Below are 28000 nucleotides of genomic sequence, written 5' to 3'. Positions count from 1 at the left end.
ATTTATACTTTTCTGGGTGAGGTTCTTTGAACAAGAAATACTCTGTCTGATCACATAGACATCCATCTATTCTAATGGTATCAAGGTTTTTGAGGTAGCACATGGTATAGAGCAGCTTTGATATTGCTTCATTCTCCCAATCACTTGTTTCTAGAGAACCAGGCCTTTAGGGACAGATGATCGGGGGATAAGTAGATGACTCTATTCATTTGCAATTGTACCCTCTACTATTAATGGCAGCATAAGTTTGCAATATCTCATTATTTAATTTTATGAAATGGAGTTCTGCAATTAATAAGAAATCTCATCATATTAATAAGCGATGGTTTCTGGGACCATCGAAGTTAAACTGTGCACTGGATTTGGGTCCATACCAGCTATAAAATTGTAAATATACCAAGGAAACAATGGTGACTCTGCTTTTCAATAGAGCTCAGAGAAACCCTCTATTATATACACTGCTCTTTGTGATATGGTACCTGACATATGGTAGGTACTAAGGATAATTTTGAAAAATAGAGTTTAATTATTAGTGTTCTAATGGTTAAGCTGTTCTAAAAGTTGACTTACATTTGTGGTGCCTTGGTTTCTGGCCCTTAGAACCTCTTTAGAAAGAAAAAAAAACCACTGTGTATCTTGTAATATGGGAGAATAAATTGGGCAAAATAGCAGAATACCAAGACTGCAGCTGTTCATCCTTGTGAAATAAAGGGCCAAGTGAATCACTTGAATTCCATTCAACCTCCTACAACTCAGGTACCTCAGGTATTACCATATATAACTCTCACAGGGCAAGATGTTGCCCACATGTAATGAAAATATCCATAGACTGTTGAGTTGACCTGATTATAAAAGATAAAAGAAATTATAAGAATCTAGGAAGAATACAATAAAGTATTTTAAGAGCATTATTTATAAGTTTTTTTTAACCTTATAAGATGTGAACCACATGGACACATTATCATTCTATACCCATCCTTCATAAGCATCTAATTCTATGTGGTAGACTATTGCCAATTAGAAACTTTCTCTGTTAAGCTGGCAGCTTTATTAATGTTCACTTGCTAATAATTTCAGCAGAATCAACTCTCTGATATTCAATGATACCTTTGAGATGTCCTTCATATTATAGATGAGATATTAATTTAGTTTCATGACAGTGATCACTCTGAGCCATTACTCTGCTAATTAATACTCAAGAAATTATGGGTAATAGAGAGTTGTAAACTTGGTAATGTCTTAAGTATGACCAGAAATAAGATTATTAGGTAACATTTAAATGCTTGGCTCATTATTAGTACAAATAATTTACAATAGGAAATGAGATTAAAAATACTCACCATAACTGAGTTTGGAAAGCAAAGATAACAGATCTTTTCACTAAAATTTATAGTCCATCTAGAGGGAATGAATTTGGCTGCCTATATGGATATGATATGATTTAAAGGCTTACTATCCACATGATAATAAATTTTGACACTGTATGGGTGCACAACATGACATTTATTTTCTCCAGCTTTCTGAACACTGATGAACCTGCAGCCCAGGGATGAAGGCAAATGGAGACTGATCCTGGAATTTTACTTTGGGGGACCAATGCTGACTCTGACTGAAAATGAAATAGCAACTAGCTCTGATTTCTGAGGACACTTGCTAATTTTACTTTTCATTCACTTGGCATTTTTGGCCTTGAGATAAGTGTAGAATCAGGAGATTAGATAGATATTATAAAAGGTGAAAGCAAATGTCTGGCATTCGAAGGGTCCGTTTTTGATTCCTGGTACTATGTGACATCCAGAGCACTGTCAGGTGTAAGTCTGAAGATCAGCAACACTGCTCATTTAGGACCTTCCTCCATATGGCTTGCACATATTAGAATAAGTACAAACACCACTAAAGAAGGAAGATCCTTGACTGTATTCATTGAGTCAATAAATGCTGAATACATCCTGAGTACCATATACAAAGAGCAGGGCTAATGATACCAATGGAGATAGAACAGAATTTCTTCTTTTAAGGAGACTGTACGCAAATGAAGTATGGATGAGTCAATCAGTGAGTTTGTTAATGTACTTAATCATTCCTGAAAGTCATTTATTGTGAGGAAATTTCTAGTTGACCTTAAATTAATAGTGGCAAGAGCATAGCAGAAGCCTGTGGGTGGAGTGTTTAGCTTAGATTAGAGGTCAGGGAAAATTTCAAGGAAGTGGCCTGTTGTGTCTTATACCATTCAGGTGGTGGTGGGAAGATCTTTGAGTCCTACAGACCTAAATTAAAACCTTAGGTTCATCATTTGTCTGCTTTTCAGTCTTGAACATGTCATATCTTTATGATTCCTCCATAGAATTATGAGAACATTTACCTCATGGGAATCATATCAAGCTTATAATCATATAAATCATAAAAACCATATAAATCATATTGGCATGTGTATTCATGCCAATACGTTGATCATGAACCACTACATTGCATGTATAGAAAAAACTTTGGTCATGAACATTTTTAGTAAATGAGGAGTCACAGAAAAATTAAGAAAAAAGATGAAAGAGTCAGGCTTGTTGTTTATCTCTTAGCATGGTAGTTCATGAGTGAAAGGAGAAAGGGCAGAGTTGGAAAGGGAAGTGAGGATGCTACTGCAGTACCAGAATAAGGGTGATGGTGTGTGCTGAACAAGATACTTAGTATTAGATTCATCAGGCCTTAAATATGGTATGTTCCTCATCAGACAGCAAGGCTGTTATATAGCCATCAGTTCAAATTCTGGTTTTAAATACAAAATGTGGGTTTATGATTCTTCTTACAGAATTTCTGTGCTTCATAATTTAAGTTTACTAGAAATTCCCTCACAATGAATAATTTCTGGGAATAATTAAGTTCCTTTAGATGAAATGAGAAAGCCAGAATTACTGGAGAGCTGGTTGTTATATGATAGCTCCAGGCTGGTCTGGGTTAAAACCTATTCCTACTTATCTTGGAAATCAGGTACTCATGGAATTTTTAGCTGTTTTCCCCTCTAGGGTATAATTTAGTCCTCAGCTTCTCTTCTTATTCATATCTTTTCTCACACGGTGAATAGAGCAATGCCATTACCTTTGGGTCTCTGGTATTCGAGCTGATAGAAATGATTATAGAAGAAAGTTCAGTGCTTATAAAACTCCCTGGATCAGATGTTACTGACTGAAGCTCTTAGATAACACCTATGCAGACTCTGTCCCTTATGAGTGAGTTGTATTTAAAAAATATTTAAGTAGCTGATGAGGCAGACTCATCATTGAAAGATGAATGCCCAAAACAAATTATTTGAATGAATAAAATTTGTGATTAACATAAAAATAACTTATTTTTGAGTTATTAGTTGTATCTTAATTTCCAAAACAGTTTTTTTTTTATTGAAATTCAACATTTATTTTCTTGCTGAAAACACAATTTCATTCTGGTGGGGGGCATTCATTTGAGGAATTAATAGCAATGGGCAGGTCCATATGATCAGACCCTTGGGTTGTTCCCCTAAAATGGAAGAGCCTGTAAAATCCAGTTCTCACTAGTGAATTACAGTGGGAACCAATTCATAAAAGTGACTTTAAGCATCCTGTGTTCAACCATTCACTACTGTTCTCTGGGCATCTTTTTAAAATACTCATGGTAAGCATGCAGATGAGATAATCTCTTTTCTGGTAACTTTCTAGAGGTTTACTTTAAGGTCATGCCCAACTTCTCTCATTTGTTTTCTTATGAAATTACCATATACACTTTCCAAATAAATGCTATTGTTTTCTTTATCTTCTAGTTGTGCTATCTCAGACTTCAATGATAATTAGCCCAAAGTCACAAAGACTCAATGAAGTCAGCCAGTCCTAGCCATTTGTCTGATTGGAACTTTGTAGTAAGGACCAATAATTTTAAAGATCAACTTCCCTTAGACTGAAGCCCTAGACATCCTACAATATCCTACAAGTCCTACAAAATGTTCTACAAGTTTTTCTAGGGGTCTTCTTTTCTCAGGAGATGTTGAGCCCCAGCATGCTGGATTAAACTCCTTTGATTTTGCATTACCATATTGTCTCCTGGTTGTCTTTTGGTTGGCAAATCCAGAGTCCAGATCTAACACTATCTATGGACAGAAACTGTTTATAAGAACCATGTGACTGGGGCCAGGCAGTGGCGCTAAAGGTAAGGTGCCTGCCTTGCCTGCGCTAGCCTTGGATGGACTGCGGTTCGATCCCCCGGTGTCCCATATGGTCCCCCAAGCCAGGAGCAACTTCTGAGCACATAGCCAGGAGTAACCCCTGAGCGTTACTGGGTGTGGCCCAAAAACCAAAAAAAAAAAAAAAAAAAAGAACCATGTGACTACAAAATTGTCTTTTCTGTGATTTGTGGGACCTACTGTGAATCATACTGATTCAAAGTCTCTAATTGCCCCACTGAGACTGATGAGGTAGCCTGACAGTAACAGGAAGAAGCGAGATTATTTTGCTGGCAGGCACAATAGACTTCAGTAAGCAGCAACCTTCTTTTTAGAGTCTCTTTTCAATCAATCATAAACAGACAAATAATTTTAAGAACTAATCCCTAAATTTTTATTAAATGTGAAGGAAATTCAAGATGCTTACATTTTTTAATCCTTTAAATCCTACTCTTTGTTCTGACCCTGGTGACATGTATCTATGGTCCATTTCTTTTTTTTTATTCTTTAAATTTTATTTTTAAAATGAAATATGACAATTGTGTAAAGAAATACATAACAATAATATGATAAACATTTGTGAACAACCAAGTTTGAAAAGATAAAGCACAGATTTTTCAGAGGATTCCTATCTGACATTCTCATCACATCCCCATTCCTCCTCCTCCTCAGAGCTAATCACTATCCTGAATTTGAGAATTGTCATCTCATTTGTCTTCTAACTTTAGCATATATTATACTATAAACATACATGCATAGGTATATATAAAAGTATTTAAATTTTCTCAAATTCTATTTAATTGAAGAATGGAGAGATAGTATTACTGAGGAAAGCACATGACATACCAGGGTCCTATCTCTGGCACCATACATGGTGCCCTGAGCCCAAATTAAGGATTAAGCTATATGGTCCATTTCTTGACTTGGACACAGATCATGATCCCATTCCCAGGTAGTTGCTTTCCTCATCATAGGACAGCCTTATTAATTATTGGTCAATTATTCACTGTTTGCATATGTACGTGTGGGCACGTGCATGCATGTGTGTGTAGGTATTGAAATATATCTGTTAAGGCTTATTATAAGCCTCTAAGAGGTGGGAGCTATATCTTTCTTTCACATACCTACAAAATTCATGACAGCTCTTGGGGTAATTTTTTAGTACTTAGGGAATATTCACAACAATCATTTTATATATCGTTTTATATATATTTTAATTAAACATTGTGATTACAAAGTTGTTCAAAATTGAGTTTCAGTCTTACAATGAGTGTCCCTCTTCACCCATGAATGTTTCTTACCACCAAAGTCCATAGTTTTCCTCCCACCCTCCCTGCTGCCTATCTCTGGGGCATTCACACTGCTTCTCTCTCTCTCTCTTTCTCTCTCCCCCACCCTTTTTATTTTCCCTTTTAGATACCGTGGTTTGCACTGTTGTTAAAGAAGGGATGCCGTGCATACCACATTATCTTCATCCAGTACCCAGTTATTGTCTTGAGTGATCAGTTCTAATTATCATTGTCATAGTAGTCCATTCTTAACTGCATTTTGGTTCTACTATTTGCAGAAAGCTTTCTACCATGAACTGGTACTCCTCTCTACTGTATCTGGATATTATTACCAAATTATCTTTTATTTTTTTTTATTTTTTTTTTTTTGGTTTTTGGGCCACACCCTGTGACGCTCAGGGGTTACTCCTGGCTATGCACTCAGAAGTTGCTCCTGGCTTCTTGGGGGACCATATGGGACGCCGGGGGATCGAACCGCGGTCCGTCCTAGGCTAGCGCAGGCAAGGCAGGCACCTTACCTCCAGCGCCACCGCCCGGCCCCCCTTATTTTTCTTATATCTCATAAATGAACAAGATTTTTCTATATCTATCCCTTCCTCTCTGACTCATTTTACTTGGCATAATACTCGCCATGCTATTTTATGTATCTTACAGTACAACATTAATGTATTAAAAGGTTGATGACAATGATAAAACATTATGTACTGGTACATTATCAGATATTCTATGATCTCATTTAATCTTCTCTATGACCTACTTACTAGTCTATACCTGGTATTTCCCATCTTACAAGTCCTAACAGATCTTAACAATTGAGAACAGGATACTCTTTCTAGTTCTGACCTACTATACCATACAACACAGTATATTTCTCTTCTTTTTCTGACAAAATGTATGGCGCTGGGATCCTTGGGAAGAATTCTTGTTGATAAAATCTGGTAAAAAAAACTATGATATATTTAAGTTGGTGGCTGAGCAACAGAAATCCAGGGCCACTGTCAACATATGGCTCATTGACAGTATCTTGACTTCCTTATTAGTGTCACTTCATAAATTCTTTCTGTCTTACCTACATGAAGTCATAATGAAGTAACTCTGAGTAGGAGAAATGACAGGTTAACTTGCCTTTCATTTGTTTTCCATAATAAATGAATCTTTCTTTGAACACTCAAAGTCATTAATATTTCAATTTATTCATATTCTTTTTTCTCTGGCATCCTAATGACAATATTACATAATTGTACCTGCCATATAACCATCAAATTTGATGACTCTTTGCATACCCGTAAGTGCTTCCTTCATTGCTTTTGTGAGTCTGTTACTTAGAGGAGGCAGCTTGCTTTTCTATGTCATCCTATCTACTTTTTGCACATAGCTTGTTAAACAGGGAAACAGAGCTACTGAAGTGAGGAGTAACTGGGTGAGGATTCAAGTTAACTCTTGCTGTGAACTAGGCACTGTTCCAAGCACTTTACATGTATTAACTTACTTAATACACCTACAACTCTATAAGACAGAGTCAATTATTTTCATCCAATGCACTTCTAATTATGAAAAAGCTGAGACAGAGGGTCTGAGCAATTTATCTAAGGTCCCACTAGGTTAGTGAGCAATCTGGCTGAACTTTGAAACTATACAGTCTGATTTTAGACTCCATGCTTTTTATTACTATGTTATGTTGTCCCCAGGGAAAGTGAGTCCTGGAAGATATCAAAGACTTCCTCTGTCTCCAACACTCCTCTTTTGTGACTGAATTCTATATACAACTTATTACTATTCTTGTGTTAGTAAAAATGTCTATTTTGGGGTAAAACCATGAGAGAGAAAAGTATCAAAATGGTAACTTCATGATCAAAGACTTTCTAATCTTCGGTTCAAGCTGTTGATTTTGCCCATAGGTCATGGCTTTAGAGAAGATCTTAGATTTAAAGTACATGAAGGAACAAGCATGCATATATTTTAATGTGAAAGTTTAAAATGCTTTCTCCTCAAATTTTACTAATTGAGATCAGTTTAAGGCCATAGGCAGACTATCAGTCAGCTCTCAAAACTAGGGCATTTTTAAAATTTATTTGGCAACAGTGATTTAAATTACATGTTAGTTTTAAAATCAAACTTACATATATCAGCCCTAAGTATTTTTTTCACAGTGCATTTGTCAGCATATTCCTAGGCACTGTCAGGTATGTGTGATTTTAGGTAGGCCAGGGTGTGATTTTAGGTATCAACTAAAATATGTGTATATTCCCTTTAAACTGATATGTCAAAATAATTATGCCTGTTCTTTTTTTTTTTTTTTTTGGCTTTAGAAGCACAAACCAAGTTTACTGATGTGGCAAGGGAAGGAAGCACAGAGGAATATTTTAATTTAGAAAACAGACTTAACTGTGAAAAAATTGCCTTCTTTAATTCATTAAAAAACACCACATTCCTTTCTATGAGAATAAAACCAATCTTCTTAATGCCAGTTCATCATTAATATTATGCCAATTATTACATTATGTTTAGTTGATAAATATTCAGAGAAGAAATGAAGCCCACAAGATGGATTAATTCTCTAGCAGTATAAACAAAAACTTTCAATATTTTATATCATATAATTAAATGCTGTTTGTTGCTTCTAGACCCAGAGCTTGAAACATGTTAATTAATTGCTTCAAGAAGACAGTTAGACATGTTTTGTATTTGATATTTGGAATCAGATATTTATAAGCCCTGCACAATGCTGTGGATGAATTACACTTGCAGAATAAATCCTACCTGCAGAAGTCCGGAGGCACCATGCCATAAACATTGATTCTGTCACAGAGCTCCAGTGCAATTGTCATTGTGAACCAACCAGTACTGAGCCAAGTGTTAGAGATCTTCCTGTAAGAAACAATAATTAAATCTGCAACTGGTAAAGTAATATTACATTCAGTACCATCTTTTTTTTTTTGGAGCAAAGTTGGCAATGATACCCTCTCTTTCACCACTTGTTAAAATAAATAACTGACTGTATAGAAATCACTTAGCAATCATTTTCCAAATTGTGACCCTAAATGACTCTCAAAATGACTTTCACATCATTGGAGGTGATAATTAATGTTTCAGTATTTAATAAGCATATTAGCACAACTTAGTTGCTGTAAGATGTCAAACCCATGTATCAACTCTTCTTAGATCACTTGACTTAGCGATAGTTCCCAAACATAACAGGAACTTTTTAAACATGGATAAATACAAGGTTGCATTTATTAACCAAACAATATAACAAATAATCATCTTTGAGTAAAATCCTGCTGTCTATTAGATTAATTAATATTAATATTATTATTGAATGCTTTCCTTAGAAACATCCCCTAAAAACAATCATATTTATCTGGAAAAGTATTAGAGGAAAGGGGCCCCAAGAATGAAACATTTACTTTATTTGATCTCATAATGCTTAGAGATCCCTGAAAACAAATTTTTTTTTTGTTTTTTGGCCACAACCAGTGACACTCAGGGAAATCCTGGTTTGGGGGATCATATGGGACACCAGGGATTGAACTGTGGTCCCTCCTAGGCTAATGCCAGCAAGGCAGACACCTTACCCCTTGTGCCACTGCTCCAGCCCCTCCCTGAAAATTTTTATTAAAGGTCAAAATTTGACAAAATTTATTTTACTTTTGGTTTTTAATGGGCCTGGGAAGTTCAAAATTTCTTTGAAAATGGATCTGAGCACTCCAATATTTATTTGGCCACTCAAACATCTGTATTGAAGCCTAACTACATGTACATCTAAGTATAGCTATAGAACTATAACAAACCCAGTGAGGATGACCTAGTCTACCACATGAAACTGCTGTGAATATTAATTTGAGTCCCTTAGGGGTTACTGTCTTTGGTTTTCCCCCCTCTGTGCTTATAGCATGCCTCATTAGCCAGTTTCAAACACCTTAGCTCCAAGGTCAGACTGTCAGACTCTGCTGGACCATACCATCATATGTGATATGAATAACTGATTTACAGAAAAGCTTTTCCACCTTCACTTTGTATAATCCCTTTATAAGAAGAAAAACTTTTTTTGTGAAGCAGTTTGCATAATTTCCATTTCTATTATGACCAAATTACAACAGAAGAGGCCTTTTAAGTAGTTCTTAGTTTTGTTATATTCTCAACAGCAATAAATGATTTAGTCATTCTTGGTTGGATTCATAGATTTAACTTTGTAGTACCTTTACTGTTTTTGTCTTCAATTTTATTGTATCCTGACCAAATAATAAATTAAGAAGTACATTTAAAATGTTCGAAAGAAAGAAATAATATGGGTAGAATGTTATTAGTCTCCGTCACTTATAAGTTGATATGAGGTAGATTATTCTTGATCCCTGATTATTCATTTTCAACCTTCAAAGCAGGTATAGGATATCCCATCTCATTGTGCTAGTTTGAAAGGTAACAAAACATCCAGCAAAAAGCATCGTCTGCTGTGGTAATGTATTGAGATCCCTTCTTCCCTCTTTTAGTTTCTAGGCTGAAGTAACTGTTAGAACATAATTCTTCACTTGCAATGAAATACTCGTATGCTTCCCCCAAAAGTAATGTTTCCCCTCAACTCAGCTACTGGGTTCTTATAGAAACCGTCAGCAGAAGTTCGTCATTACAAATTTCTACAACTTCCACACTACCCAATATTAACAATCCACCTTATTTTTTGCCAGAGCTATATAATCATAATATCATTAAGAAAGAAGATAAGACAAAGCAGAACTTACTGGAAAGAAAAAAAGGAAAATGTATGTGGCCTCAAATTAGTCTAATCTTGCCCATATGGCAGAGACTATGTGAAGGCATTTTGTTCTAGATTTAAACTGGGTGAGTGATTAGCTAAGAGACTGGTGAGCAGGAAGAAAAAGACAGCTCATGTATATCCCCAGATTCCTGACCTGGGACTCACATCTGTACCCCTACATTTTACAGTTACTTGAAATGTCAAGAGGACTTCTCCCAGTGGCAGAAACTCCCCCTTTCTTTTGGTTTTCTTTTATTTGATGTAGATCACAAGCCAAGGCCTAAAATACAAGAGGATGTGGCTCTACAGAAAAGGCTTTTAAGGGTAAAATGGGGTAGAATACAAAGTGGAGAAATAAAGAAGCTAGAGTGAAGAGTTCTTTAAAGTGCCACTTAAAATTCCACAGACTTCCTAAATAATAGCCTTTTGGGATCACGTGCTACAGTAGTGCTACTGCTTCGTGCTGTCTTTGGAAAGATTCAAATTCCTTTTCCAACAAAGGAATATCTACTGTTTTTACACTTACTCAGCTGTAATGAAGGAATATGAAGAGCTGTCATATGCTTATTAGGGAAAATTATCAGATATTCTTTTATATGAAGAAGTAACACACTGAGCTGATAATTCTATAGTGCACACTAAATTACAATTAAAGGCCTTTCTGCTCCACAAGAATCTCATTTATAATCTCTATGGAAATATTCTTTCTGCAGTTATTTCATTTATGCTTCCTTTATCTAATTACTATAATATTGGTTCTGAATCATATTTTCCTAATGTATCCTTATTCAATTATAAAGTTATTTTCAAGTAGAGTTACTTTCTTATATCAAAGAATACTACTTGGCCATCTATGTCATTTGTCATGCCATTTAATTGCAGATTACTTCTGAGCCATCTTTTCTCCAATTTTAAGTAGGATAAAACTTCTATAAAACAAAGTCTAATAAATTCTTCCATTTCTTTAAAATATCAGCCTTAAATGAATGCCCTGATCATGACGTGTACAAAAGTAGATCTTCTGTATGTTGTTCTATTTGTTTATTTATTTTGGGCCATATCCAGCAATTTTCAAGGTTTAATCCTGGTTCTATGCTCCAAGATCACTTCTGTTAGGGAGTGGGGTATCATAAAGGCTTTTAGAGATAAAATCAGGGCTAGTTGCACGAAAGGCAGTGTCCTACTCACTGTAATATTGCTTCAGACCTATGTTGTTCATTTGAGATATATGCTACTTTTGTATGGCTTTAAGAACATCTTACATAGAAATGTACCACTGAACCCTAAATATTTTGTGTTTTAATAAACAGAAATAATATTGATCTGAGGGACTTCTTTTGACTTGATTCTTTTTATTTTTAATTAATTTACTTTACATTTTATTTCTTTTTAGGCCATACCCAGAAATGCACACCTCTGGTTCTGTATTCAGAAATCACTCATGGGAGGATATGGAGTACCATATGGGATTTTGTGGATTGAATCCACGTTGGCTGATTGCAAGTCAAGCACTTTACTCACTGTGCTATGGCTCCAGACCCTTAGAAAATTAATTAACTACTTTTAACTACTTCTAGAAATTTAGGCCACTTCTAGTGTTGCTTCAGTTTGTATGAAACTTATTGAACCCTGTGGGACTAGGAATCAACAGAGTCACATTGTGTTGGGATTGAACTCTAGGCTGTACATAATCCAGGCATGTGCTTTATCTCTTGAACTATATTCCTGGCTCCTGATTTGTTAAGTATGGAGTAGCCTCTAGGCTTAAACATATCCTCACAGAACACCAGTGTCAGAACAATATCAGTGCCTGTAATTTTCCTAAAGGAGAGGCACAATGATACCAGGGCACAACAGTATTTGGCACTTGATGTAATTTGGCACTCTACAAATCTTCAGGTGTGATTTCCTTTGAAAAAGTCTGGCCCATCACACAGAGATTTCTTTTTCTTTTTCTTTTTTGGTTTCTGGGTCACACCTGGCAGTGCTCAGGGGTTATTCCTGGCTCCAGGCTCAGAAATTGCTCCTGGCAGGCACAGGGGACCATATGGGGCGCCGGGATTCGAACCGATGACCTCCTGCATGAAAGGCAAACGCCTTACCTCCATGCTATCTCTCCGGCCCCACACAGAGATTTCTGTCCAGCAGAGGCCCACCAAGAAACGGTGCCCATTTGAACAGCTTATCTCTATTATGTTAAAGGTTTTTACAGAATAGAATATAACAAATTTAGTGTGGGCTATGTATTGATGTAAGATTTTTCTAGAGATGTAAATGACCAAAGTAAAATAAATTAATCTTCAAGTTTTCCAGTGAAAATAATTTCTTCCCTTTGCAGATCTAAAGTAATGAGTAATTATTTTAGGATGCTAACAGTGCAGCAGTATTTCAGGAACACTTTACTTTCTCAAACAACCATTAAAAAGAGCAGGAGAGAAATGTTTTCTTTTGGAGAAAGTCTTTCTATTTATTTTGAAATTTCTAGTCAGAAGAAGAAAGCTGTAAAAAATTCTAGTCTTCCTTCTCTCTTTATAAAATATTTTTCTCAGATAATAACTCACTTTAAGCTAGTGACTGTCTCTCTAATTTATAGTTTATAAATGACTGGCTGCCTCCTGGAATGATAACCAGGTTATCATCTGTGAACTGGCTGGGCTAATTGTGGGCTGTTTGGTTTCAGGTAATGAAACCATGGAGCATCAGCCTGTCTCCCTCTCTTCTCTTCCTCAGACCTCATGCCCACTCCACTACATCAACTCTAGAATGGAGGAATGGACATAAGATCTACAGGATATAAAAAGAAAATGCTTTCATATAAAGAGTGTGGGGATGTCGTGACTATGGTCTTGCATTGCAATTCTGCTCTCCAACAAGCTACCTACTCTAGTCACACAATTGGGACTTAGAAATTAATATTCTTTATTTATTGGGTTTATCAGATCTCTTGTTTTAAATTAGCAATCAACTGAGTAGCAGTTTTTGTAAAGGGAAGGGATAATTACATCTATAAATGTCAATGATTATAAAAGCACATTTTAGAATTGAGAAAGTTCAATGATTAGGCTAGTTCTTATAAAATTTATAGACAATCTCAATTCATATGTAAAATGTGAGACAATTTATCCAAGGTCACAGAGCTAGTGAGGAATACTATATTCTAATCTGGAAATCTGCATTTGGATTATACTCCGCTACTCCTTTCCATAAGTAACTGTTCATTTTTTTTCTACCTACATTTGATCAGATCATGACCTTTCAGTTTTGCTTTATCTCAGGGCAGTTCTCACGAGCACTCCTTAAGGCAACCATAGATAACTTTTCTCTAGTCCCTTCAATGATCTTTTACCCATAAAGTTTCTCTTCTTTCCTGTTTGTTTGTTTTAATCTAGATTAAACACTTATTGACCTAGGTTTCAGACTAAAAGCACCATTTAAGAGAAAACCTTTGCTCTAAAAATTTTTAGATCAGAGTTTTATAAAATCTTTCTACCTGTAGCATGAAGTATATTCTAGTTCATGATTGAACAGGTAAATGTATATGTGAATGTGTTTGTCCAGGAACACTGCAGGTTTCATTTTATTAACATAATCATAATGAAGTCATTGTTATCATAAAGTGAATCAAATGAAGTTTTGCTTTCCCAGTGTTTATAAAAGTTGTTTGTATTACACGGTAGTCTATTAGTTGTACAGCAGCATTACATCTAAAAAATATAAGTGTTCCATAGTTAAATGTGTTGAAAAGGCATTAAATAATCATATGCTATCGAAAAATGGCACTGATAGACTTGACATAGGATTGTCACAACCCTTCAATTTGTAAAAGAAAAATTCAATAAAAAAACAAATAAAACACACACTCAAAATTTGTGAAGTATGCCAAAGTGAAGTACATAAGCTATGCCCTTATCTCTCTATATATAGAGGTACACACAAAAAGAAATGTTCACCACTTTCGTTTCATCGTGTGTAAATGTGACATTCAGTGGCCATTTATATATAAGTGATTCAATTCCAGAATGCTTCCATTACCTCAAAAAGAAACTCATACCTACCTGTGTACATTTATTTAAGAAACAATAATTTTACTCTGAAGGATGATTGTTAATACCATCTGTTATGTTTCATTCTATTCATTCATTACATTAAAATAAAAATTTCACAGTGACTTGCTGATTTGATTTTATATATATATATATATATTTTTTTTTTGGATGCCACACTCTGCAGTGTATAGGGTTTACACTGGCTTTGTGCTTAAGCATCATTCCTGAAGGGTGTGGGTGACCATATGGGATGCGGAGGATCAACCATCAACTGAGGCCCACTGAGTGTAAGACAAGTGCCCTACTCACTGTCCTATCACTCTGACCCAAGATTTCATGCTTTATCACAGCTTGGAAATTATTGCCACAAATGATGGCAGGTGTTCTTGTCCTGCATAAGACAGTAATGTTTTTCTCTCTCTTGTCTGCCCCAGTGAGTGTCTCTAATTGTGGGAGGACAGAATCTAGATCTGTTTTGTACTTGTCCGCCCTTGCCAGGCATAATGACATTGTAGGTACTCAACACATAAAAATCAACACTTGTCTTTGAAAGGGAAAGGGAGAGGCATATTTCCCTTTGGTTATTTCATTTTACACAAGTAAAAGAAAATATGGCAAAGCTATTAGCTTGTACTGATGACCAGGATAAACCAACAGTTGTATAGCATCTTTCTCCAGAATACAACTATGCTCCAAATCAGCCCTATAATGTTCCTGATGTTTTTATTTAGCATTTTATCATTTATTTTACATTTATCTTTTCATGTTATCAATTCAGTTTGAAAAGACCCTGTAGGCCAACTCTGTCAATGGCACAGGGAATAGCACCTCAGCCCTCAAAGGAGAGCTTTGCTTTGGGTGACTCAGCCAACAATGACACTTCTTCGGGCTGCTCTGCATTTCGGTAACCCCTCTTATTCCAAGCTTCTTGCACGTCCTCACCTGTCTTTACCCGTCTCACGCTTGAAGAGCTCATCAAACTGCAGCATTTTGTGGCGCGTGATCATGAAGGCCTTGAGCCGGGGCAACACTTGGCTCAGGAGCTGCAAGTTATTGTAGACCTGGCCCTTGCCATCGCGCCGCATGTAGCTGCTGGGACCCCAGAAGATGAACACCGTGCCCTGGCTCACGTTGAGCAGGTCCTGGCGGTTGCGGAGGATCCTCTGGATGCTGGAATGTGCAATCACCCGCAGGCTGGTGCGATTGCCCACGTCCCGGCCAAAACCGCGAGTGGGGGCGTCATTCATGCGGATCACACACTCGGTCTGGTCAATATGGGGGCCTTGGCGGCTGCGCAGCAAATGTCCCGAGCTGGTCACCAGGGCACAGTCCCTGCAGTGCATCTTCAAGGGCTGGAAGAAGGTACAACAGGACATGATCAAGGGTGAATCTTACTAGGTACCCACAAATTACACGTATGTACCTCACAAAGCAGTGAACACGACGGTCTCTCTTCTTGCCAGGAAATACCTCCTTTTTCCTCCCCTTGAACTCCCATCTAATAATTCATCAGATAGTACATTCTCTTCCAAATTGGTAGAGAGAGCACTAGACTGGGGGAAAGAGTTCCTCTTTGCTGATATTAAATGATCAAATTACTACATAAACCCAACTGGAAGCCATTACCATACTTAGCAGAAGAAGACACCCAGGCTTAAAGATGAGAATACTTTTTGTTCAAGGTGTGTAATCAACTAGTAGTAATCAAGCCACAGCTCTCTCTAAATCTGAAGTAACATCCAAGCCAAAGAAAAGACTTACTGCAGTGATTGAAGAGGTAGTACAGGGGTAAGGCACTTGCCTTGCATTTGACTGACCCTGCTTCACTTCCCAGTACCACCCATAATCCTCAGAGTTCTTCCAGAACTGATTCTTGTGCATAGTGAGAATTAAACCCTGAGCACACCTGGATATGATACCCAAACCCAAAACTAATTTTTCCCCCAAAAATGTTACACCACAAATTTCTGTAACATGAGAACCTATGCTTTTAATTCACCTGACTGAAAGTTAAATGTTTATAAATATGCTTGGGTATTATATAATTATATATTCCCTATATAAAATGAGAAATAATATGTAAATTGTAACCTTCACGAACTTCAATTTTAGAACAAAGATGATTAGGATTGGCTTTTTCCTGTTTTTTTTCTTTTATGTTTTTATATATCAAAATACATGTCAAAAACAATTTCCTTCCACTGTTCATTAAATGCTAATCCTTAAAATATTCTTAGAAAATATTCTGCATTCTGTTTTAATGGGAAAAATTGAGATTACTCTCCTAAAAATTATAAAGAAATTCAAGAGTTGGAAAGATAGTATAAGGCTTAGCATGCCTATCATGCATAGCCAGTTTGATTCTGGTGCCATCAGGTATGATCCTGGAAACCCACAATTACTGCAGTTATGGTTCATATAATAAAACCACTAACCTAATTGACAGAGAATTGCTTGAATCCTTGTATCACCACTGGGAACTTTTTCTCCAAAAAGTACAATGGAATCTTCAATTTACAGTTATAGATTATATCTAGTGAAAATGTGGTAACTTGGTTGTGAGGTGCCCATAAGAGACAATGACAGTGATCATATCAACATTCTGAATCAGTATTTTTCTTTACCAATGTCTATATTTCAACAAATTAAACGTTCTCTAAACAGTGGCTGAAAAGAAAGTAGAGTTAGTAGGGCACTTGCCTTTTATGCAGCCAATCCAGGTTTGATCCCTGGCATCCTCTATGGTCTCCTGATCTCACCAGTATAGAGCCAGGATTCACCCTTTAGAACCACCAGCAATGGCCAAAAGACATACATACCTACATACACAACCTCCCCATACCCCACAAAATTCCCCAAACCCAACATTCTCTAAACATAAAAATAAAAAATTGGCACTTTCATTATACTTGTTTTTTTTCATTGTTGTAGGCACCACGCCCAGTGATGCTCAGAGGGTTATGCAGTGCTAGGGACTAAATTCAGGGCCTCACATATGCAGGACATGCTCTATAACCTGAGCCACATCCCTGGCTCCTCCGGCTCATGTTCAATGACAACCACAATCTCTTTCTGTTTGAAGATAATGGCCTCAGGTCTGAGCCAAGACATGCAAGTGCACCAGTAAAAATCAATCAAGAACATTCAGATGAACAGTTCTGTTGTTAAAATTTTTCTAGAGTCTTTTCCCTTTTCAGTTCACTTTGAATATGACACACTAGCTTCTGATAGTCTTAGGAAATCTGAGCCAATTTAGTTCAACATATATTTAGTCTGTTTATATTTTGGGAGTATCCCAAAACATTGCTGTGTGTCTATAGAACCTGATGTTGAGCATCTAAAGGCAGCCACCTTCTTTCACTGTGAATAGCCAAGGATACCAGCTCTAGAGTCTGACAATTTGCATCCAGTTTTGTCCCATCACTTATCAACTATGGGAACTAGGCAAATTTCCAACCTTTCCAACTCATAGATTTCTCACTTTCAACTGAAGATAATTTTTGCCCTATTATATTTGCCTTTAATAGTCAATATAACTATTGCCTATTTCCATGGTAAAATGAAAAAATTAAAATATATAAACACATTGGATTGAATCATTTGAAATTGTCAATATTTGACATGTGAACTGGCAATTGGAAAGGGTGGACATCTGAGGATAGTATCTTATATAGATATTATAGAAATAATTATATAAATTATAGAAATAATAATTGCACAAGATTCTTGTCAGTATAGAGTATAGAATATTTACTAAATTAGCACTGATCACTGTGTTGATAAGTATAGGCTTTGAAATGGAAATTATGTCGTTGTAAATTCTCATAATTAATTTGGCCTACTCTTAGATGACTGACACAGTGTTAGTAAGAATGTAAATGGAATTAAAGACGAAAATTCCTCTAAGTTCTTACTTTAGGAAAATTGAGCAGTAAGATTGCAGTGATATGTATGACAAAGAAAAAGGGGCTAATTGGCTGAAGTACTAAGAGTAGGGCAATTTCTTATGGGCTTGGCACTGTTCTAAGTTTTTCTTTTTCAAAGAAGAGTTGGGTTTCGAACCACATCTGGCATTACTCAGGTCTTACTCCTGGAACTATGCTCAGAGATCACTTCTGGCAAGCTTCTCGGACTAAAGGGTGCTAGATATCAAACCTGGGTTGACTGTGTGCAAGGCAAGTACCCTACTACTGTCCTATCATTCTAGCCCTTGGTCTGAGTTTTTAAAGCAATGCACTTGTTACTCAAATAATCCTTTTGTTGTTGTTGCTGTTGTTGTTGTTTGGGCCATACCCTGTGGTGCTCAGGGGTTAGTCCTGACACTGCACTCAAAAATCGCTCCTGGAAGGCTTGGGGTATCATATGGGATGCTGGGGATTGAACCCAGGCCTGTCCTGGTTCGGCCACATGCAAGGCAAATGCCCTATTGCTATAACATCACTCCAATCCCTCAAATAATCAAATGTTAAAGGATGCTATATTATTATCCCAATTTTTACTGAAGAGAATATTGACTGATAGGTTAGTAAAGAAACTTTCTCAAACCCATACTGTTTAAAAGGAGTGAAACTGGGATTACAACCCAAGAAATCTGAATGCTGAACCCAAATTAATCTTTATGAATTTTGATGCAACTGAGAAGAGCCCTAGAATTATTGTTTCTCATCATGTTTCTCTGTTTTGCATTTTCTGAAACTCAGTGTTATTCTTTAATAATAAGTATTATTTTTCTTGTTCTTAGTACTTCAAATTATGGTGGGTGTTGTCAAGTGGCAGCACTTTCATTCCTTGAGGCCAATAAAAGTGACTCACCAAACTTGAGTCTTAATCATAAAGGTGAAACATATTTAATGCCAAATCTTCCTTTGGAGGAAGAAACATGTTACATTTACTCATATAATGATCCCACTACATCAGGAAAGTGCTGGAACCTGGAGTAGAGAATACTTTTTAACATCCCAAACTTATGAACTAGATGGGTAATTTCAGGGGCCCAAGATGAAAAAAATATTTAATTTTCCTTTTTCTTATTTTACTTGCATAACCCCTACATAAAGGAGGAAGAAGGAAATTTCAGCAATATAATTATTATTATTTGTCAGGCACTGAAGTTGGTATTGGAGTAAAAAGACAAAGAAGATTCTGTCTTTCTCAAGAATTTTACAGGGAGAGGATGCTTCTAGACAAGCTATGTAGGTTTGTAATTTAAGAACTGTGATTAAATTAGATAAAATACAAAAACTAGGATCATTTGAACTTGTCATCAAGAGTTGGAAAGAAAGTAGTCAGTCAGGTAGGAGTTATGTAATGAAACCAACAGATGGAACTATTTCTGAAAAAAGACCGTGATCAATTATGCCCTTAGATATGAAAGGACAAATAAAACCAGTCTCAGAATATGTTTTGGTTTTGGTGACTGTGGCTATATAGCTTCAGTTGAAGAGTTGGGACAAGGCCTGCTTCTAGTTGGCTTTGAGGAAACAGGACTAATAAATTGATGGTGGAATATGGAAGATCTGTGGGATGGACTCTGACCCTCAACTTCACCAACTGACTGACCTACATTTTTAAAGGCTGACTTCTGGGTTTTTCGGATTGAAAGTATTGCATTCTGGAAAACCACGGTGATGGATCACTTTACTGCTATTTGTGGAAAAGTCCACATTAAAAACGTCTTACAAATATACAGGGAACATTTTTAAATACTCCATAACTCAATGACAATTAGGGTCAGTAGATCTTAGGTCTAAGATTGAATTTTTTTCACAAATCAGATACTTAACTTTCTTACCCGCAAGGAAGATGGTATTCATTTCTTCATTTTCTGAAAAGGCATTTATTTACCAAGGACTTAATAGAGCCCTAAGGCCCCATATAACTTAGTCCATTTGCTTAATAAGGTCACTTTGCAAGATTCCATTTCCCTGAACCCCAAAGGCTATAGGAACCTGGCTTTTCTCATCAAACTCACCTAAAATAATCATGCTGAATTTTCCAGTTTGACTTATAAATTGAAGACACTATGCTCATTTTTTACTGGGAAAGCATTCTGAAGGAACATCCTGATATCTTATGTTATAATTAATTATTTTGCTACTATTGATCCTCAGAGCATAGACTGATTTGATAGGGGAAACCTGTAGAGTCCATGAAGGTTCTAGGCCTTCTCTTTCTTCTGAGTCCACATGAGAACTGCTGAAGACCATTTCAAATTTTCCTTTGTCTATGCCATACTGTGTGTATCACATTAATCCTCTGTAACGGCTTTAACATTCTTGGGTCCAATCAGACCCATAAAATCCCAAGATCCTATCCACCTGGCTTAACTCCAAGGTATAGATTAACCCAGAAAATTTTGCAGATTCCCCAAACAATGTCAATAAAAATGCTAAAAGCTCTTTTAAACACACAGTTACACTTTCCTCAGCTTTATTCAGAAGAGTATCAAAGGCCAAATCAATTCCAGAAGAGAAATGAAGTTGGTGTTGAGTATTTGGAACAACTGATGCAGTCCTGAGCAGCATTGTATGGCCCCAATTTCTCAGGATGTGTTATAGATTTTTGAAAGAGACAGTCTCCTCCACATCTCATTACCCAGTATTAGTGTTTTAATGACATGAGTAGAAATATTCATGAATTGGTAGGATAAGTTTCTGCATTCATACTTTCCATACTTTCCATAAGTACAAAGAAACTGGTTAATGGAATCTCTCAACAGAGTGCAGGAAGGTAAAATTGTGGCTAAAGGTCAGCATGGGACATACATTTTTCTACAGAACATGATAGGAGGCAGATCCTAATAAACTTATTCTGCTCCCTGGCAAGGCCTTTTCTCTCACTTCCTCACAGTATTCAGCTTTCTGATTCAGAGCCTTTGTGTGAGTCATTCACTGTAGGTTCAAAACATAGATGTTAATCCCATATTAGGTTGCTCTGCTCTTAGTACTTTCTCTAGTAACCTGATCCATGAAAGTTTTCAATCCTGCCCAGGTAGGTAAAGTGAGTGAATGAATGAAACCTAAACTCCTGCCTTCTCTGTCTCTGAGAAAAACCTTCCTAAGAAATAAAACCTAGGTAATGTGATACTGTAGGGAACAATTTGCCTGCAGACTCCAGTCTCATATACCAAGTCTCAAATACCAGTCTCGCATACATGTCATGAGGAAAAGGAGAGAAGGTGTAGTGAAAGCCTCAGCCTGCAGAGGAGACCATGACTATTTGCCTAAGGACAGCCACTCACTAGCTTAGGGAGACATAATGGCCAGAGCCCAGGGCACTTCGAAATTAATGGCTGGCTGGGAAAATGTCCCAGGACACAGCAAGGGCCATTAAACCCAGCCAGTTATTAATCCCCAGTAAGAGTTTGATGCCAAGGTCATTAGAGCTGTTGTGAGGTGAAAAATGCCCAGAAAAAAATCTATAGCACATAGAGGAGTTACCTGTTATTTGGGCTACTGCTGTTCAGAGCTGCAGCTTAGGCCCCAAGAGCATCATGTTAGAGACTTGTGGGATTCCTCTTTGGGTGGGGATTGTGCACACACAGAGGAACAAATGATATATTCCATTTCTATTTCTGCTACACTTCAGTATTGATAATGTGAAGTATTTGTCATTATTCCTGTATCTGGGACAGTGCCTGCAATTTAGTAGGGAATCGTGAATGTTTTAGAATATTTTAGACGGTGTGAATGAATTTTTTTTCCTTTCACACATTCTCCTTTGATTCTCTGCCTCAAACATGCACATGCATCAGGGAGTAGGAGAGCATGAAAATTTTCTTCACACCTTACTCCTGTGGCCTGTAGCAACAAGAGCAACCCTATGCATGAGAAAGCATTCTCAGGAAATAAAGGTCTGCTTTCTGTCACAGTCCAAAGAACAAGAGCAAAAGGAATTCTACCTGTGACCCTGATGATGCCTCTTGAGTCTTTCTTTAGAGAACAGGCCAGTCCAAGTCAAATTTAACTTGACACCTAAAACACTCTGTGATGTCCTTGCAAATATTTGCAGCATGGCAGTCTCAGTTTTCACTTTTTGAAATTCTGATTTATTTGGCAGAGGGAAAGGTATCACAGAGCGCAATGTCTATTAGCTCAGTAATGAGACTAGTTTTGCACTGGGAGCTGCCTGTTGATCTGGAGCAAGCATAAGATATATTAAATAGCTTGAGGTGTTTCAAGAATCTCTGCCTTCAAATCTGATGTTTTCCTGTAATTACTAGGCTTTTATTAGCTGTCAATCTCATTTCAACTTGACACTGGGTATACACCATTCTACCTAAAGTGATTCACAAGAAAAATGTTTTAATACCAAACCTCTCCTTTCTTACTTAAGGATAACTTTTTCACCAGTCTTTTTGCAGAAATTCCTTTTCTACCCACTCACTATAACTTCTATGATTTCTACCTGTAATTTGGATAAGTATGAAAGAACTTCATTGGCAGGAGATGACACTGAACAGTGTTTAAAATACAATCTTTAGTCTTTGAATCTGCCTTTTATACTCCTTAGATAATTCTGGGGAAAAGCAGATTAATTTTGCTAGCTCCTAGTATTTTCATCTTTACTGAGAATATATTCATCAATCTTGAATAAAAGTCTTTCCATCTCAATTCATAGACCCCTTCCATCAGATGCTCAAGATGAAATTTCAGAGTGATTCTGCAGATGTTTCTTTAATTGATAATTATAGAATATACAATTCTATTGCATCTACTTACCTATATATAAGCATATATATATCAGAAATATTATTGCCATTCACCATCCTTGCTATCCTCATCTTTATCCAAACCACCACCATTTCTCTTTTGCTCTTGCTGGCCACTCTTAATTCCCCTCATTCTTTCCCTCCTCTATATTCCTGCCTCGAAGAAGCTTGAATATGTGACCTTTAATATGTAAATAGGATTACATAATTTACCTTCTTAAATGCTCCAATGACTTCATGTTGAACCAGATATTAGAAACAAGACTCTACAATGGGGAGATAGCTCAAAGAGCTAGAGTGAGATTCTGGGTTCCATTTCTGGCAATAAAAAAATATCTTGAGCATAGCAAAACATAGATATGATGATCCCCTAATGCCTCTGGAGAGGAACCCTACTCCCAAATAAAAATAATAAAATTAAATAAGACTCAAATTCTTTATACTGGGTTTCAAAAATTCCAGCATTATCCTTGCCTATTCTTTTGAATAATCCTTTATAGAACTCTTCATTAACTGTACCACCATTTCTCATTGCCTGCTGTCCGAAGTGACTTAAACTGGATTTGGCTTTACATGAATTTTTCTTCTTTTGATCTTTGCTTGATGGTTCCTTTTTTTTTTTTCCCTTCACTAAGGTGTTACTTCCAGCAGCCTCCCCAGGGAGGGCTTCTCTGACACCTTAAACTACATAAACCTCTTTTCTAACCTTCTTCTACTCTATGTTATCTGGAGTTTTAAATGCATTGCTAATGAAGATGATCTTAGTTAGTGTTTATATTTTACCTATTTATTTTCCTTCTTCCTTGCTAGATTCTCCCATCATAGAAAAGGCCTGGTATTTTTCTCATTATATCTTCAGCACCAAGGACAGAGACCAGCAACAAAATGGAGTTCTAACACTTTCTGAATTAATTACTAAGACATACATGCTTCCACTGTGTGTGACACATCAAGACTATGAAGTGGATGACTTTATAAGCATTACAGCTTTTCCAGTAAACTGATCTAGTCCCTTTTATTGAGCTGCATTCTCTTTTTTAAAATGTCTTTTTGTTTGTTTGCTTGCTTGCTTTTTGGTCACACCCAGCAGTGCTCAGGAATTACTCCTGGCTCTACACTCAAAAATCGCTCCTGACAGGCTCAACGGACCATATGGGATGCCGGGATTCAAATGACCGTCCTTCTGCATGCAAGGCAAACGCCCTACTTCCATGCTATCTGCCCGGCCCCTCTTTTTAAAATGTCTTTTAACAAATTTCTTGATATTAACTATATTCCATAAAACACTCCCTTTTAAGTTCAATGATATTTGAGTTAGGTGACTATCATAATAATCTAATTTTAGAACATATAGATTTTAAAGCATATTTAGCAGTTCCAGTTCAGATTATATATCCAAAAATAAAATTAACATTTTGAAGATACTCGCAACCCCATTGTAGAACCCCATGAATGCATCATACCAGCTAAGATATTGAAATAATCTAAATATCCACTAACAGACGATAAAACAGAGGAGAAAGAAAATATGCAGAATCTGGGAAGGTAAGTCAAAGGGTTGAAATGCATGCATCTGAATATGTAAGACTCTGAGCTTTATTCCTAGTGTCTTATGCCCAACTGCTGAATATACCACTGGCAACTCTTAAGTACTATTTTGGCATTTCCTAACTCTCACACTGCTGAATCCTAGAAGCATTGCATCATCAAGATCAAGGATTAAACTATCAAATTTACACAGCTGAGTAACACTGGAGATGCCTCCAGGTTCTCTAAGCACTATTTGGTAACCTGTTTGCATAAAAAAATGTGTGATATCTTACAGTAAAATTACATTTAATCATTAAAAAATGAAATTTTTTTCCACTGATGACAACCAGCACGAACTTAGAGAACATTATGTTAAGCCAATAATCCAGATCTAGAAAAAGAATTTCTTTCTCTGTGATCTCAATTGTATTTGGAATAATAAAAAAAAAGTCTGAATTATCAAGAGAGAACAGTGGTTGCCAGAGATTGGAAGGTGTAAGAAATGGATATATATTGGTCAAAGGCATAACTTTTCACTTGTACATAAATAAGATTTGGAAGCTTGACATAGAGCTTAATAGTTACAGTTGATATGATATTAAATAGTTGACATTTGCTGAAGGAGCAGCTCTCATGCATTCTTACCACATATATACACATAATGTCTTACACACAGTGGAACTAAGGTGATGGTAGATTTACCAAAAACATAATTATAGTAATTGTCACTATGTATATTGAACATCAAATGATCACATTGTACACTTTAAATATAATTTTATGTGTCAAATATATTTCAGTGAATTTAAGGGGTAAAAAAAAGTAGATATCACTAGTTAAAATGAAAAAATTTACCCTATCTAGTCATAGTATTTGTAAAAAAATTTGTGGAACTGTAAAATAGCATTACTGACAATACTTTCAAACATTTTTAAGGTAGAGGATATCTAAGGTTATCTTCTCAGCATTTGATTCCCAGGCCAGAAGTAACAATAAAGTCTAGGACATTTGTAGAAATGCAACTTCTCCTAGGTGGGGCTGAAACACTTGGTTTGAACAAGTCCAGTAGGTGGTTCTAATGGATTTCCAAGGTTGAGATCTTTGAACCTCATTTACAGATACCAGTATACTCATTTCACAGGAAACCCACGAGATTGTGAGAATTTTTGCAAGGTTGTAATCAAGTGCAACTCCTAGGATAAATCTGAGAGCTCCTCACTATGAAATTGAAAAAATTCCCTCTACAGACTGGCAAAATCAAACTAAAAATAACTAAAAATAACTCATGAATGAATAGTACATTTAAGATGAAATCTACAAATGGAAATGGTCTTGCCTATTTGTAATAGGAAGACAGGAATAGCTACAGAGCATCCAAATTCTATTATAAGGAAGACACCAAATGCCTCAAAGTATCCATGGAACTCCTCTTGTTCCAGAATTCAGGCCACTTTTTAAATCTAGGTAGAGATTTATTTCCAACTAGGAAAGGCCCTTAGAGGTTAGAGCCCTAAGTCTAGTACAAATTGATTTGTGTACTAATGTTGAGTCTAAGGCCTATACTCAGTGCTTGTGAATGCTAACTCATTTGAATAGCCTTTTTGCAGATGGAAAGGAAATAGCAGTCAAGAGGAGTTATAACATTAGCTTGTCCTAAATGCAATTGCTCATGTCCTTGTAAGAAGAAAGCTTAGATGAAAACTAAAAATGGGTGATTATATCAGAGATTGAAATGACACCTTAGTAGTGGTCTGGAACATGAAATGAGTAACAAGATACCTCTGGAAACTGAGAGAATTAAAGAAGGTGCTTCCAATAGATCTTTCAGTGAGCAAGGTCTTGTTCAAACTTTGGTGTCAGATTCTAGTCCCAGATACTGAGTGAAAACTCAGTTGATCTAAGTTGATCTAAGTCTTCCTGTTGGTGACCATTTGCTCCAGTAAATCTGAAACACTAATCCACAACTTCATCTGGAATCTTTATCTCTACTTCTACCTCCCAATAGCATTTCACGTCTACTTCCTGTTCTCTATCTTTTCCCTCTCAGGTCATTCTGCCCAGCTAGAGGCATGAGATTGTAAGGCATAAAACTTGCACTATGCTACTCTGCTTTAAGATCAAAATCCAACTTCTTTGCCTAATTAGATTCTATCTTATTTCTTCTTGAATCTTAACTTATTTCACAATTATTCTTCAGTTGCATCGACAGTCAATTTCCTTTCTGTCTTCAGGAGACATTAGGCATTCCTATTCTAGACTGAATTCTTTGATTCATTAGTTAGCCACATGCTTGAACTCCTTATAAGTTTAAATGTACTTTTCTGGGCTAGGACAGAATAGTTGGCAGAGCCACTGCCTTTCATGTATGAAGCCCTGAGTTTGATCCTAGGCACTTAAAAAAAATCCCCTCCTCTAGAAATCCCTCTAGTCATGCTTCTTAATTGGAAAAGACTTCCCCATTTACTAATAACTAAGGTATTAACAACTAATAGCATTGACAAAATGGTGGACTTATTGCTATACACTATGTAGAGTATGTACATTTAATTTAGCCCTGAAACAAACCTTGAAAGACAGATCCTACCATTTTGTTTTGTCATAGCGAATTTCGAGACACAAATTAATCACTGATTATTCCACTTATTTAATGCCGCAATTTCTAAGGATTTGTAGGTTTCATTTCTTCATTGCCAACAAAAATGTGAGTACCATGAGGATTGGGATTATACACTGTGACTGTGTGAATGTCATAGAGCCTTTATACAATAGTAATGGCACCTATTAATGTCTCACTACCATAACTTTCTCAGCAAGAAACAGATGCTTTTTTTTTCTCTACCCAAAAGGAGTGTAATGAATTGTCAAAGGGACTAGCTTGCTTCCAGAGTCTGTTTCTTCTCAGAAATGCTAGTAAAATGGTTGAAAGCTCTGGCTTACTCAGAGCCTTTCAAACAACTCCCTGATGGTATTTCTTTTAAAGGTTACTCACATGCAATTACTTGGTGATAGAGGAGGAGATTGGAGATAGAGGCCTCCTGTGTTCATTAAAACAAACAAAAAGCTGCATTTTCATTAGAGTGAGGTGGTATTTAATGCTGCCAGACAAGCCTGATTCCACAAAACTGGCTCCTTTGACCTTCACCACATTTGAAAGATAAGCACGGCAGGGCCCAAATAGAGGATGATTACCGATAATTGATAGTCAAAGGCACAAGAATTATGAGAGCATAGCTTTCCCATATAGAACTGAACTGTGTTCTATTTCAGAAAAAGAAAAGCTAAGATTTTAATAGACTAAATGAAAAAAAAGTTGAATGAAAAATTAAATTTATAGTACAAAACTGAAAAAAAAACCCACAGGCTTATGAGTTAGACTTGAGGTCAAATTCCACTCCAGATATATTTTTGCAGATACTTCCCTACTCTGTCTTAATTTATAATCATAAAAGGCCAGGGGAATTATTTAGAAAAGAATAAGTACTATTA

The 28000-nt window shown here is 36.4% G+C and overlaps 1 protein-coding gene across 1 annotated transcript in view; it reads right to left on the bottom strand.

Moving 5' to 3' along the window:
• Positions 1 to 28000, bottom strand: part of ST6GALNAC5 (ST6 N-acetylgalactosaminide alpha-2,6-sialyltransferase 5) — a 196092-nt gene that overhangs the window by 4426 nt on the left and 163666 nt on the right. Inside the window, exons 3-4 of the mRNA XM_049771782.1 lie at positions 15217 to 15626; positions 8233 to 8340 (exon numbers count right to left, since the gene is read on the bottom strand). Coding sequence (XP_049627739.1) covers positions 8233 to 8340; positions 15217 to 15626 — 518 coding nt within the window. The remainder of the gene's footprint in view (positions 1 to 8232; positions 8341 to 15216; positions 15627 to 28000) is intronic.

Source organism: Suncus etruscus, chromosome 4 (assembly GCF_024139225.1).
Source record: "Suncus etruscus isolate mSunEtr1 chromosome 4, mSunEtr1.pri.cur, whole genome shotgun sequence".
Classification (NCBI taxonomy): domain Eukaryota; kingdom Metazoa; phylum Chordata; class Mammalia; order Eulipotyphla; family Soricidae; genus Suncus; species Suncus etruscus.
The sequence above is the reverse complement of the archived record's forward strand: the minus strand, read 5'-3'. Positions and strand labels throughout refer to the sequence as shown.